The sequence below is a fragment of the Triticum aestivum genome, chromosome 4A (assembly GCF_018294505.1).
Source record: "Triticum aestivum cultivar Chinese Spring chromosome 4A, IWGSC CS RefSeq v2.1, whole genome shotgun sequence".
Taxonomy (NCBI): Eukaryota; Viridiplantae; Streptophyta; class Magnoliopsida; order Poales; family Poaceae; genus Triticum; species Triticum aestivum.
In genome coordinates, this window is record NC_057803.1 from 750702029 (window position 1) to 750717217 (window position 15189).

Consider the following 15189-nt stretch of genomic DNA (forward strand, 5'->3'; position numbering starts at 1 on the left):
AACGTATGTTGTTATGCGGTTTGACCGATAAAGATCTTCGTAGAATATGTAGGAGCCAACATGAGCATCCAGGTTCCGCTATTGGTTATTGACCGGAAACGTGTCTCGGTCATGTCTACATAGTTCTTGAACCCGTAGGGTCCGCACGCTTAAGGTTTCGATGACAGTTATATTATGAGTTTATGAGTTTTGATGTACCGAAGGAGTTCGGAGTCCCAGATGAGATCGGGGACATGACGAGGAGTCTCTAAATGGTCGAGACGTAAAGATCGATATATTCGACGACTATATTCGGAGTTCAGAAAGGTTCCGAGTGATTCGGGTATTTTTCGGAGTACCGGAGAGTTACGGGAATTCGCCGGGGAGTATATGGGCCTTATTGGGCCATACGGGAATAGAGGAGAGAGGCCGAAAGGAAGGAGGCGCGCAGCCCCCCTCTCGTCCGAATTGGACAAGGGGTGCAGCCCCCTTTTCCTTCCTCCTCTCCCCCTCTTTCCCCCCTTCTCCTACTCCAACAAGGAAGGAGGGAGTCCTACTCCCTGTGGGAGTAGGACTCCCCTTGGCGCGCCCCTCCTAGGCCGGCTGCCCCTCCCCCCTTGCTCCTTTATATACGGGGGCAGGGGGGTACCCTAGGACAACAACAATTGATCCCTTGGATCTCTTAGCCGTGTGCGGTGCCCCCCTCCACCATAGTCCACCTCGATAATATCGTGGCGGTGCTTAGGCGAAGCCCTACGACGGTAGAACATCAAGATCGTCACCACGCCGTCGTGCTGACGGGACTCTCCCTCGACACTCGACTGGATCGGAGTTCGAGGTACGTCATCGAGCTGAACGTGTGCTAGAACTCGGAGGTGCCGTAGTTTCGGTGTTTGATCGGTCGGGCCGTGAAGACGTACGACTATATCAACCGCGTTGTTCTAATTCTTCCGCTTACGGTCTACAAGGGTACGTGGACAACACTCTCCCCTCTCGTTGCTATGCATCACCATGATCCTTGCGTGTGCGTAGGAAAATTTTGAAATTACTACGTTCTCCAACAATCATGTTGCAAGTAATCATGTGAACTTGATATGTATTCGATATTTTGATAGTATGTATGTTGTGATTCCCTTAGTGGTGTCATGTGAACGTCGACTACATGACACTTGACCATATTTGGGCCTAAGAGAATGCATTGTGGAGTAGCAATTAGATGATGGGTTGCGAGAGTGACAGAAGCTTAAACCCCAGTTTATGCGCTATTCCGTAAGGGACCGATTGGATCCAAAAGTTTTAGTGCTATGGTTAGAATATTATCCTTAATACTTTTCTCGTAGTTGCGGAAGCTTGCGGGAGGGTTAATCATAAGTAGGAGGTTTGTTCAAGTAAGAACAACACCTAAGAACCGGTCCACCCAGATATCAAATTATCAAAATACCGAACATGAATTAAACCAACATGGTAAAAGTGAGTAGATGAAAATCCCGTGTACCCTCAAGAACGCTTTGCTTATCATAAGAGACCGTAGCCTGTCCTTTGCCTTAAAAGGATTGGGCTACCTTGCTGCACTTTTGTTAATACTATTGTTACTTGCCCGTTACAAATTATCTTGCTATCAAACTACTCAGTTACTTGCAATTTCAGCACTTGCAGACATTACCTTATTGAAAACTACTTGTCATTTCCTTCTACTCCTCGTTAGGTTTGACACTCTTACTTATCGAAAAGAGCTACAATTGATCTCTATACTTGTGGGTCATCCAGGCTATTTTCTGGCGCCGTTGCCGGGGAGTGAAGCGCCTTTGGTAAGTGGAATTTGGTAAGGAAACATTTATACAGTGTGCTGAAATTTATTGTCACTTGTTACTATGGAAAACAATCATTTGAGGGGTTTGTTCGGGGTATCTTCACCTCGACCGGAACCACAATTAGCTACCCCTCAACCTACTGCACCTACTGAAAATATTGAATATGAAATTCCTTCGGGTATGATAGAACGTGATGCCTATATAATGATCATTGTCAGGATATCGTTATGATTATTTGAAGTTCTATCAATTGCCTAACAGTAATTTGTTTACCTACTGTATGCTATTTTTTCGAGAGAAGCCACTAGTGAAATCTACGGCCCCCGGGTCTCTTCTTTATTGTATTTGCCTTCGCGATCTAGTTTTATTTTCTTTTATTTTCAGATCTATTAATCTAAAAACCAAAAGATATCTCGTTGAATTTTATTTGCTTTTATTTGCTTTTAACAATCTATCACAACTTTTATCCCGTCTACTTGCCAATTTCTGGCGCCGTTACCCGAAACGGATTGACAACCCCTTTAATACGTCGGGTCGCGAGTATTTGTTATTTGCGTGCAGATGCCATTCACGTAGTATTGCGTGGTTCTCCTACTGGTTCGATAACCATGGTCTCGTCATTGATGGAAATACCTACCATTGTTGTGCTGCCTCATCCCTTCATTTTTGGGGAAATACGGACGTAGTTCAAGCAGACATTAGTCGCCTCCACGCCGATAGGCCTGCTGCCTGCACTGGGGGACGGCGGTGCCGGCTTCTTCCACCTCGCCCACAAGGTGTTCGATGTTTCGTCGGGAAGGTACAAATGGATAGTGGAGATAAGGACTTTTTCATGAACTTCATTTGTGATTCCGACGATTAGTCGTCGTCAGACGATTCAACTACAAAATGAGGCTCTTTTGGGGTGATTTGGTTGCATATGTGGGCTCACCTTGGCAACCAATAGATATATTGGCTCTTTTCTTTCAAATGAATATGTGGCAATTTATATTTCATTTGGTTTGTAAATCATGAGACTTTTATTTGGTTATAAAAATATGACATTTTTATTTAATTATGAAATATGCGAACTTCGGGCAATCTTTTCGATATGTATGCAAAAAGGGTGCAAAAATATGGCTGCATGCCGACCCACCGAAGAAAATGTATTGGTGAGTTGGGCGCATAGATCCATCCAAACATGGAAGGGGACGGATGCCGATCCAAACGGATAAAAAGCGGACAAACTGCGTGTCCGTTCACGTTGGTGCCTTGGAGTTGCTCTAAGCATAAGCATGCGAACCTTGCTTTATCCTTGTCGTGTAGAAATGGGTGGTACGTGTGTAAACTAATCAGCACATCGGTGGTGGAACATTGATACTACTAACTAAAGTAAAGTAGAGAGTCGTGCCGAAAGCTGAATCGTTCTCCAAAAAGGACTTTTGACGAGAATATATATGATGCAAAGGTGGGATGAAAAGTCATACAAAAAGTCGTGTTAACGGGAATATATAGATGATATTGGAAGAATTCGTTGGATATGAGGCATATATCATCCTAGTGGGGAAAGCATAAAATTCCTTCATTATTGTACCACATAGATTCCAACAGCAACAGCCAACAAGCTAGATAGCTTGTCCATCTAGTCTAGCTATAAGGACGCGCGCAGGAGGACACAGCTAGCCACTCCCCCTTGCCACACAAAGAAAAGAAACACACTCATTTTATCTCAACCGAGCAACCAGCTACCGAGAGAGAGCCATGGACCTCGCAACGGGGGCCATGGGTAGTCTGCTCCTCAAGCTTGGCGAACTCCTCAAGGAGGAGTACCACCTCCAGACCAGCGTCAAAAAAGACGTCCAGTATCTCGAGAGAGAGTTGATGAGCATGCATGCTGCCCTCCGCAAGGTTGGGGACGTGCCACGGGATCAGCTCGACGAACAGGTCAAGCTCTGGGCCGAGGAGGTCAGGGACATGTCATATAAAATGGAGGATATCGTCGACAAGTTCCTGGTGCGTGTCGAGGGCACTGAGCATGCCGTCAAGCCACGCAAGCTCAAGCGGCTCATGAAGAAGATGGGCGGCTTGTTCACCAAGTTCATGACATGCCATGCCATTGGTGACAAGATCAAAGGAATCAAGGCCAGTGTCCAGGAGGTGGCTGACCGGCGTGACCGGTACAAGGTCGAAGATGTGGTCCCTAATCCAGCTGGCCTAGCCACGGTCGACCCTCGCCTATCGGCTCTTTACAAGGACCGGAAAGAGCTAGTTGGCATTGATCATTCATTGAATGAGCTAACCAAGATGTTGAGTGATGGGGATGGTGATGAATCCAAGCGACTCAAGATACTCTCTATTTTTGGATTTGGAGGCCTTGGCAAGACAACTCTTGCCAAAGCGTTGTATGATAGGCTCCAAGAGGAATTCTATTACAGCGCTTTTGTTCCCGTAAGACGGAATCCTAGTGTGAAGAAACTTCTCAATGACATTCTCTTTGCAATTAAAAAGCAAATGTACCCGGGATTGGATGAAAGGCAGCTTATTGACGAACTCCGAGGATTACTTGAGAACAAAAGGTACCCACCATATTATGTAATTTGAAATTCATCAAGTAGTAAATGAGAAAGTTACTGCCAAAAATAAGAAGAGTGAATTTGACACGAGCCATAATCTTTTTTTGAGATATTATACATTTGAGTTTGGATAGAATATGCTAGTTCTATTTTTTAAATATAGTAAAAATACCATGTTTCCTTAACTTCTTTACTATCATTTGGGTCGATAGCTAGTGACCACTGGAGTATTTTAGGACTTCCTAAAATAAGTGTGAACAAAAGATATGTAATTCATAAATTCTTTAATTTGAGAAATTTGATTTATCGATGATGAATGAAATCAAACTTGTGCATGTCTCTGTCATGAACTTGTCCTTATTCCAAATGTGGATTCCTTAATGAGGAGGCTAGCTTTCCTACATCCTCTTTTTTAAGGTATTTTACATACTTTGGCACCTTGCAAAATAGTTTTGCTAATTTATGACAACCCTTGTGTTATGAATGAAAATTACAGGTACTTCATCGTTATTGATGACATATGGGATACACAAACATGGGAAATAGTTAAGCTCGCTTTGGTGTGTAATAATTGTGGAAGCAGGATAATTACAACTACTCGTATACTCGAAGTTGCCACAATGACTGGTGAAGTATACAGGTTACAACCGCTTTCCCATGATCTATCCAAGGATTTATTTCATAGAAGATTATCTTGTGGTGAAATAAAACAGCCAAGTCATCTTCCAGCAGAGGTATACAATAAAATTCTACATAAATGTGGTGGTGTACCATTGGCTATAATCACAATAGCTAGTTTGCTCATCAATAAACCAGTGGAGCTTTGGTCCAAGGTATACACCTCAATGGGTTTTGGGCATGAAGAGAACAAAGATGTGGATAACACGAGGAAAATACTTTTATTTAGCTATTATGATCTACCTTATCACCTAAGGACTTGCTTATTGTATCTGAGCATATACCCGGAAGATCGTCTGATTGAAAAAGATAGCTTGATATGGAAGTGGGTTGGCGAAGGTTTCATCCACGACAAACCAGGGGTAGGACTATTTGAGATTGGTGAGAGGTACTTCAACGAGTTGGTGAACAAAAGCATGTTAATGCCGGTAGAGACCCCACAATATCATGGCATCATAACTGGGTGTCGTGTCCATGACATAATACTTGATATGATATGTCTATTGTCAAAGGAAGAAAACTTTGTTACTGTATTGGATAATAATGAGCAATATACAAATTCACATTGCAATGATCGTAGGCTAGCTGTTCAACAAAGCTTCAAACCGTTGGCTAGCACTTCTACATTTCAAGCAAGGTCACTTAATGCCATGTGCAATGCTAAGATGTTGCCATCACTTTCATGCTTTGAAGTTTTGCGGGTCCTAGCTTTGGAAGGCTCAGCTAGTTCGCACAATCCTAATTATCTTGAGCTTGTTGGAAAGTTAGTTCACTTGAGGCACCTCAAAGTAGCTAGCATGGGTATCCGTAAGCTCCCAAAGGAAATAGGAAATCTGAAGTTCTTGCTAGTATTGGACTTGGGTGGAAACAGCGTAAGTAAACTTCCACAGAGTGTTGGTTGACTAAGTCAACTCAAGTTCTTGAACATCAGTGAAACAGACATTGAAGTGCCAAATTGGATTGGGAATTTGACTTCTCTGGAAGAGCTATGCCTATATAAAGTTGATGAGCACTCGAACTTTGTGATAGAGCTGTCCAAGTTGACAGAGTTGAGGAAGCTCCGCGTTTCTAACACTTTAGAACTGTGGACTGACAGTGCAAGGAATGCTTGGGCAGAGTCTATAGCTAAACTGAATAAGATCCAAACCATTGACATTAATCTTATTGCCTCGTTTAGAATTCCTGCTGATGAGAGCACCTGGGAACGGTATGCCCTCTGTCCACAACTCCGTGTTCTACACATGGCCTACGGAGAACCTGGGCTAGTGGCAAGGATCAATCCCCGTCTTCTTCCGAACCTCTCCCATTTAGAACTATTTGTATGCACCTCGGAACTGGAGGTCTTTGGAAATTTCCGAGAGCTTGTTACCCTGAAGTTGTGCTCGTGGTCAGCTCTCCACCATGACACCATGGGTGGTGCAGGTGCTTTCCCCAAGCTAAGGGTATTCAAGACAGAAGCAACGATTGGCTCATTTTTAAAGGGAGATATGCCGATCCTTGAATCTCTCCAGTTTCGCGTTGTAGCCCAATCCAATGGTGATGGCGTTAGCTTTGACTTTGACTTTGCTAGCCTAGGGAACCTCCCTTTGCTTCAGTTTGTCAAAGTCTTTTTACTTGCCCATCCTGCGGACCACAAGAAGGCTGAGGAAACGGTGAGGCGTGCAATTGATATGCTTCCCAACCGTCCCAGCCATCGTATCCATTCATATGATATAATAATAAATAGGAGGTAAGTACATGTATATATCATTCAGGATCGCTGATCTCAACGGGCAGCTAGCCGTGTATCTAACGGATCTTCGTTTTTAATTTCTTTTTCCAGCTAAACTTATTGATCTAAGCTAGCGGGTATCTCGACAGCAATCAAGGTACATATGTACGCTACCTATCTATCTAAGCAGTAACTTTTCCAATCCAAAATAAGTGTCGTAGTTTTGAGTTGAGGTTATTTCAAAACTGGGACACTTATTATCTGCACGCCTTGTCTTTCTTTTCTTTCTAGAGTAAATAACATCAATTGCATGAAGATCAACTGTAAAAAAAAAAGCAGTTCCAATCTGAATGCACGCTACATATATCGTTCTCATCATTTTAAAATAACCATGCATACTCCACATGTCTGGTTTCTGAGAGTCACTTCATACATGTAGGCTGGCAGTATTAACCAATCACCGCGGAGAAAGAAAGATAGTGAGAGACTTCCCTTTGTTTGCTCTATGTATTGTCTTTGGAAGCAAACAAAAAAACATATCTTTGCTTTGTTTTCTTTTGTAGCAAATTGAAAAAAAAATGGAAAGCAAAACAAAAGTGTCTCTTTGCTATGTTTCTTTTGTAGCTAATGAAAAAATCACAAAAAAATGATTGTTTTACTGTCTTTTGTAGTAATAAAGGAAAAAGAGAATCACAAAAATATGTTTATTTTGTGGAGTCTAGTAGTATGTTATTTGGTGGTTTAGCTAGGAGAAAAAAAATCCAAAAAACTTGTTGGGTTCTCGTACCATTTGTGTGTTGTGTCTTCCTGTGTACATGCGTATGTGTTTTGCAGGTACGTTTTGTGTGTATTTTCTGGGGGGTTGGTTAGGAGGCAGGTGCGTGTGTCTATATGCGTTGGGGGGGGGGGGGGGGGGGGGGTGGGTAACTCCGCCTATGCTAATAATGATATTTCACTTCATGTTGCATAGCCGGTCCCAAGCCCGGAAAAAGGAGGAGGGGCCAAACTACTATTAATTACGAAATCTCGTGACCATTTTATGTTCTGATAGACGATTGTAACCTTTATTTGTAGCATTTGCTCTTTGTTTTCTTCAAAAAAAATTGATCAAGTGTATAACATATCATAGTTTAACATATATGGTGGTTCAACTTTGACTAGTTTGCAACATTCAGGGGACAAGTTTTGTACAAAATCATTACCCAAGGAAGAAGAGACCACTTGGGTTCCTTTGTAGGGCTTCTCTGCCAATATATAGGAGTGATGTCTTAAAGGGTGAAAGAAAGTACATATCAGGTATGCCATGTTTGTTTTCAATACCCAAGCCTAAAGTCACATTTAAGTCTCACGAAAGCATCAGAGATGCGTGCGAGCAGTTTCTCTTATTTTTTGTACCCAAAGTTGGGGAGACGATAATCCTCAAATGCCATTGGGATAGTTTGCTAGAGCATAAAATAGATCGAGGTAGAAAATGTTGATGAATTATATGCAGAGCTCGTCAGCGGAGTTGTATAATAACCAAGTAAAGGATTCTGTAATGGAGAATTAATGCTCCTGAAGGTGCCCTTGCTAAGATTTATGTTTTTCAGTAAAGGGTGTATTTTATTAACTCATAATTTCGCATTAAGAGTATACAAAGCATCATGAACTCACACCTGGCCTTTGTATAACTAGGATGGACACAACCAACACTCGCACTCACACAAAAAAGGGGAAATGATGTCGCCTCCAAAATCCTGTCGAAGTGAACTGTAACATGCAGCAAAACCATCAACATCAACCACCACCGATAATAGCACCCCCAACATAGGGAAAGTGCTTCAACAACAGCGCCTTTAAGAAGGAAACGGCACGCGAGCGCCACCATCGCCAGATCCACCCACGAAAGGTTAATCTTGGATTTTCACCAAGAAGAGGAAGTCTTAGCAAACTTCAAATGATGCCTTGAACAAAGGAATGATGTAAGAACAACACCGTTGCTAGGTACAACTATCCTGCCCTGCATCGAACCCTTGAAGTTGAGAATATGCTCCTCTTCCTTCTCCATTCATTCATGGATGATCATCATCACCATCTAGTCTTCATCTCCTCCGTCATCGCGGTACGAATCCGAGTCATCGATGAACTCCTCGAAAATGAACTGTTCAAGCTTCGATTAAGCAAACTCATCCTCTGACGAATCCATTGTTTGCCTACAAATAAGCAAAACAACCTAAAAAACAGCTCCGACATTTTGTCAAACGCATGTGTGCGAAGTGTATGTCAGGTGGAGTAGGACACACCTGTGCGAACGAGGGACGGTGTTGTGGGAACGACAAAGCTATGGTGGGGAAGTAGGACGGTCAAGGGACGTGGCGGACGAGAACAAAACAGAAAGATGACAGGTCGGGCGATGGTGAAGATCGATTTGGGGGGATCTGGCATGGGTCCGGCATATTGTGACCGACGTGACAAACATGTCCGCATGACCCCAAATATGCCCCACCTATGGGCTAAGTTTTTCTTTCTGAACACAGTACAAACACATGTGCTCATATACATGCGCATACACTCACCCCTATAAACACACACACGCACACCCTATCCCTATAAGCTCCTCCGAAAGACTGAGCTGGCATATCATCTTGAAATTTACAAAGTCACCACCCGCCGTCGACGGAAACGTCTCCTCCCACTGAATGCGCATCGCCAGAAATCACTTCAGGAATAAATTTGAGCACCATGATTTGAACCCTGGTGGATGGCGTGAAATATGCCCCACCTATGGGCTAAGTTTGAAGGGTGTCCAGTATAGTGCACCGAAAGAATCTGTTTTGGGGACGTGGGTTGGCTAAAAGATGGATGTTGACACTTGACAGATTTGTCAACTTGTCCTTCTGCTTTTTCGAATTCAACCCGCACAGCACAACGCAGGTTGCTCTCCCCCTCCTCGCCCTTGCTCACGCGCTCCACTCCACGCTTCCACACAGGAGAAAGGCGTGTTGGTTGGGGCGACTAGACGAGAGGAGGATTCGGACACCGTCTTCACCATGCTCGACAACCCAGCCGACCTCGCCCGCGCGTCCGCTACCCTCTTCAGCATGCTCGACGACCCGGCCGACCTCGCCCGCGCATCCGCCGTCTCCCGCTCCTGGAGGCAATTCGGTGCGTACCAATTCCTCTCTCTTTCTGGATCTGACCTACGCCTCCCTCTCCCTTCCTATGCTCTAGCTGCTCAACAGTACCGATCTCCGATCCATTAGAGCACGTAATCGCCCAGGCCACCTGCTGCTGATTTGCTAATCTGCTACGCTACCTTGTACTATCTGTTCTGAATTCTAAACTGAATCTCTTCTCTTATCCAGTGATCGCCAACCAGTTGAGCAAGCTGCAGTGCCTGCGGGCCTTCCCGGAGCTCTTCGCCTTCACGCACGTCGACGTCACCACCACATCCGGCTACAGCAGCAGCAGCCTGGATCAGCCCCACCGGGAACACAGGGTGTACACGCACCTCGCCCAGGGCCTCCTCTCGGAGTACAAGCCCAGGGACTGCATCATCCACTGCATCGGCGCTTCCACCACCGACAGCTTCCCGGAGGAGAGCATCCAGAACACCATCGAGCCCGTCGACCCCGTCGAGGTTAGGCCCTCCTACTGGTCCAGCCGCAGCAACGGGGATCCCGACGCGCCCGAGTGCCTCATATACAGGCTCCAGGCGGATCTCTGCCTAGTCGATGAGATCAAGATGCAGCCCTTCAAAGGTTTCTTTGTTTCTGTTCTGTATGGAGCAAAAGATAAATAAAAGAATGACATAAGGTGCCTCCTGTCCTGTGTTAATTATCTTTATTATTTTGCAGCATTTTTCCAGCTTGGTGACCCCATATATTCGGCAAAGAGCATCCAGTTCCAGATGGGCTATCCAAGGTCACCTCTACGCCCTGAAGCACTTGTCTCCGATGAAAATGAAGGGCAGTTGATTGATGACAGAAACTATGTCTGGACCTACACATCTCCACAATTTCCAATGCTGCAGGTCAGTTGAATAGTACATAATCATATTCAGAGGCTCATTATTTTTACTCGCTGAACACAGAATCTTGTGCTTGTGCATAAATGAGCCATACAGCTGAGCCAGAACTTTCTTGAAAGGCCCAACATGAAGAAACTGCATTTGATCAATATATATATATATATATATATATATATATATATATATATATATATATTGTACCAGTGTTCTAGACGTGTTTATTACAAAGCTCACTTGGATTTTGTTTAATAGTAATATCTACTCCCTCCGTCTCACAATATAAAATCGTTTTTTCAAGCTAACATAGCATGCAAAAACGATCTTATATTGTGGGAGGGAGGGAGTAGATCTTTGTAGTCCCCTTGTGCCGTAAACCTCTCGAGTAAGTAACATGATGTGTGATATTTCAGGAAAATGTTCTGCAATCCTTCAAGTTACCATGCCCGGTTCTTTGTATTGGTGGGGTGGTGAAGGTTGAGCTTCTTGGGAGAGCTCAGAAGCAGGAACTTGATGGCCTCTACTACGTATGGTGAGTTCTTGAGCTACTTTAATTGGAGATAGGAACTACTACTCCCTCTATCGCATAATATAAGAGCATTTTTTACACTAGTGTAGTGTCAAAAAGGCTCTTATATTATAGGAAGGAGGGAGTACTATATTGTTTTGCTCTGAACTAGCAAAGTGGCCCTCGCAAATGCGAGGGCATCATCTTTAGTGCACCGGAATCATTAAAGTATTTATTTATATTATATGTAGAGTTTTTTTACTGGCATTTAGTCACTTGTCAACAAAAAAAATTCTATGTATCTCGTCTTTATTTCGACACACCCGCCTTACTTTTCATAAGCCGAGTACTATTTTTTGTGTTGTGTTTTCGGTTAGATGCACGGCTTAGATGCATGTGAACTGAGAACCCGTGTTTTGACACTTGGTGTACATGTTAATACTCTGTAGCGTGTGATTTTTCTATAATGATTAATTATCAAAAACATAAGTTCATAAGATCAGTTGTTTAAATGTTAAGAACTAAGATGTTTATGTCAATTTAACATATACTTGTTTTTATAGTTCAGTCAGTAATCAAGATGTGCATTTAAAGTTGTTTTGTGTGCGAGATCTGCTTAAGTGCAAGGATGAAGATATAGCTATAGTACGTTTCAACAAACATGAAAATTTGCCGGCTGTGATTATAATGAGATACGAATATCTACTTGTTATGCTATGTTTCAACAAACATGAAAATGTAAGTATGTGGTCTGTTTAGATACGGTTATGTAGATCTAGCTATAGTAACGTATGAAGGAATAAACAATAGAATACCAGGTAAACCCAAGTATGTGGCAGTACCTGTAGGAAATGGCAACATAAAAATTTCCATTGGAAGGCTCTAAAATTTAATGACGATGTTGGTTGGTCATGAAGGAGCATAAATGTATAAACAAAAATAATAAGCTCCTGAGCACCGGGTTAAAAATTCTATAGACTGGTCGGCTTTATACCAATGGGTTATACTTAACATTGATACCCTATATCATATCTGACTTTTGAAAGCACTTATAGATGAAAATATGTGCAATGAAATAATAAAATCAAAATTTCTGCATGTATGCAACACATATTATTCCCAACGTGAACACTACATGGTCGCGATCACAGTATGACATGACAATTGGATTCTAATGCATCAATATGCTTTTGCATCTTAGTTGTGTCTCAATAACTGTTCATGTCGCTTTTCCCACCACCAACAAATTTTTTCAAATGCTGTATTTGGAAGCTGATGGACCATCACGTCCACAGAGAAAAATTGTGGAAAAGAAGATGACGGAGTATCATGAAGCCTTGGATGTGTAGCATCGTTAAGTTGATACTTATTTGAAATTCTGTTTTACAATTCAAATTGAAAGATGTGTACATGCGTTTAAAAAATGTACTTATTCATCGAAATTATTTCATTACGTATAGTACTATTTTCGACCACTGAACCTATCCAAACAGTGATCTTCTAGGATTGTAAATAGAAGGTATACTTACCATGATGTTTAATAGGAAAGAAATTAGGATTACTTATGCTTGGTTATGTCAAGTGAATAGGAAGATATCATATATATCATGCATATCGCTTCAGCATACAGAAATTTATGAGTTTCTGCGTATCAAGTTTAACTGCCATCAACACTTCTAAAAAAGCCCACTTGAATGTGAAGTATTATCTCATGTGTGCAATACCTGAAAAGAAGAGCTTTAATGCAACATTAACATTCGTGCAGTAGCCTGGCCTGGACACACGGCACATCGTGTGACATCTCTGATCAAGTGCACGGCAGATCAACATAGAAGCAACATGTCATGCATGAAGGTAGTCATCCACCGTACATGCTGCAGATTTTCGAAAAAAACCAAATTAGTAGGACATAAAAACCTAGATATCTGCTGTTATTGTTGCAATAAGGTTGTCGTTCACGTACACATTATATATTTTCTGAAATAGAAGGACGAATAAAAATAACTAAATATCTAGTGTATCGGAAAATATGTGTTAGTTGTAATTCGTAAGTACGGATGCTTACCTTCATCAGCTGGGACATGTGCACACGGGCATGCAGCAAGTCATCTTGCCTGATGTCGTGGACGTGCATGCAAGAATAGAACACATGCATTCTACCTTTATTTGTCCGATACCGATCTGCATAGTTTGGAGCCCGTCAACATATGTGCCAACCGATCTACTCATATTAAGTTAAGGCACATGATGCCGTTAGAATCCTAGCTTTCATTCATCTAGTTGGTTTAAGGGAACTGGGCTCCTGCCGTCCATGCATCCGTACTTTCATTCCTCCAGTGTGGTGCCATGAGTTTTCATGTCCTCTATAGCTTTATATCGCTGGAAGCAAAACACCATATAATCTGCTAATGCGGAGGCATACACCAGTGAACCGACAGTCATCAAGCTAAACATGTAATGCAGATTGGACGTTTGTCTGTGCATCGGAACTTTTTTTTAAAGAACAGGGAGGAGACTCCCCGGTTACATTAACTCGAATCAAAGTAAATCTTTCTTAGATGTCCTGATCCTCACTACCTTGTTCTTCCATGGATGTCCGTCATCTATCCTCTGCAGCAGTACGGGAGTAAACGGGAGGCTTCCACCGACAATCTCATGTAGTTTCTAGGATACTCATCCAAAAAAGCACCTTTGATCTTCCATGGTAGGATGGGAAGAAAAGAGGAGTTTCTTCCCTGGATGTATATGTAAGTAGTAGGTCAAGATGTCTCCATGCGTGAGGGGGATTCCTTTCTCTTTTTTTTTTCTTCCTATGATGGATACGTGAGGGTTTAGTTCTATCCCCTGGATGGATGCGTGAGGCATCCATCAGGTTGCGTGAGGGGGATTTTTTTTCCTTGGATTGATACGTGATAGGTTAGGTCTTTCTTCCATGGATGGATTTGTTAGGAGTCCACCAGGTTACGGGCATCTAACAACCCCGGTTTATTAACTAATATAATATCTATTAAATCAATGGTCAGATATAACTAATTATTGTGGGATTTTCTAGTCCAATTCTCTTTTTTCTGGTTAGCCCGTAAAGCACTTTTTATATATAATAGATAGATAATCATTTGCACTGATATTAATAATCATGTACTTTTTGTTCCAGTGTGTCTCATGTCCAAATACTGGGGAAGCCACTGTCACGAGAGCTCGGGGTCGTTCCTCGTGGGAACGGCCTAGTCCTGAATTACTATCTGGATCCCCGTACATGTGGCATTCCCCGCTGTGAGTCATCAGGGGATGATGCCGCAGCAGATGGCATAGCTTGGCGTCGAACATCTGGCATTCTAGAATGGCGCGAGGGAGTGGAGGGCTGAACCAAACGCTGTTGAGCAGCCTGCTCGGTGCTCCGTTGCAGCTTGTGGTCGTAGCCGACGCATCAGAGGAGGTGGATCTTCCTTAGAAGAAGAGCAATAATTGTGTTTTTTTGGATTTGATCCTGGAGAAAAGAAACATATGATAATTACTGCTACATACATATAAGACTGGCTGCCCTTTGTGGTGCTGTTTGAAAAGTATTTTTCTTGTAACAGAAGACAGCACAATGAGATGCATCCAATCAGCTCACCTGTAGCCAGATCAATGTCACTGTTGTGATTGATTATTACCTAGTCAGAGAAAATCATCTCTTCAATCAAAGAATGAGTGAATAAGATTATGTCAATATCTTCAGTCCATTTGGATATGCAAATTGAATGGAAAAAAATATGAAAGCACCTACTGGATGTAGATAATAATTAATAAATGAATAAATTCATCAGATCAATGCTGCTGTTGTTTATGTTCTAGCTATGGAAAATATATGTGTGAGCCTCTTTGATCTGTGCGTGGTTTAGCATCTCACAGATGTTGTAGCAGGAGCTGGCATGAGAGACAAAGATTCCATCAAAGACTCT

At 42.6% G+C, this 15189-nt stretch overlaps 2 protein-coding genes across 2 annotated transcripts; both read left to right on the forward strand.

Annotated features, from left to right (window-relative positions):
- Positions 1–3471: 3471 nt before the first annotated feature.
- Positions 3472–7548, forward strand: LOC123088626 (disease resistance protein Pik-2). The gene is made up of 3 exons (XM_044510836.1): positions 3472–4345; positions 4839–6749; positions 6843–7548. Exons 1-2 carry the CDS (start codon positions 3531–3533, stop codon positions 5920–5922), a joined length of 1899 nt encoding a protein of 632 aa, XP_044366771.1. The 5' UTR covers positions 3472–3530; the 3' UTR covers positions 5923–6749; positions 6843–7548.
- A 2091-nt stretch (positions 7549–9639) lies between these two features.
- Positions 9640–14932, forward strand: LOC123088627 (F-box protein At4g00755). Its single transcript, XM_044510837.1, has 5 exons — positions 9640–9875; positions 10076–10471; positions 10568–10743; positions 11151–11269; positions 14400–14932. The coding sequence occupies exons 1-5, from the start codon at positions 9761–9763 to the stop codon at positions 14608–14610; spliced, it is 1017 nt and encodes a 338-aa protein (XP_044366772.1). The 5' UTR covers positions 9640–9760; the 3' UTR covers positions 14611–14932.
- Positions 14933–15189: the final 257 nt, after the last annotated feature.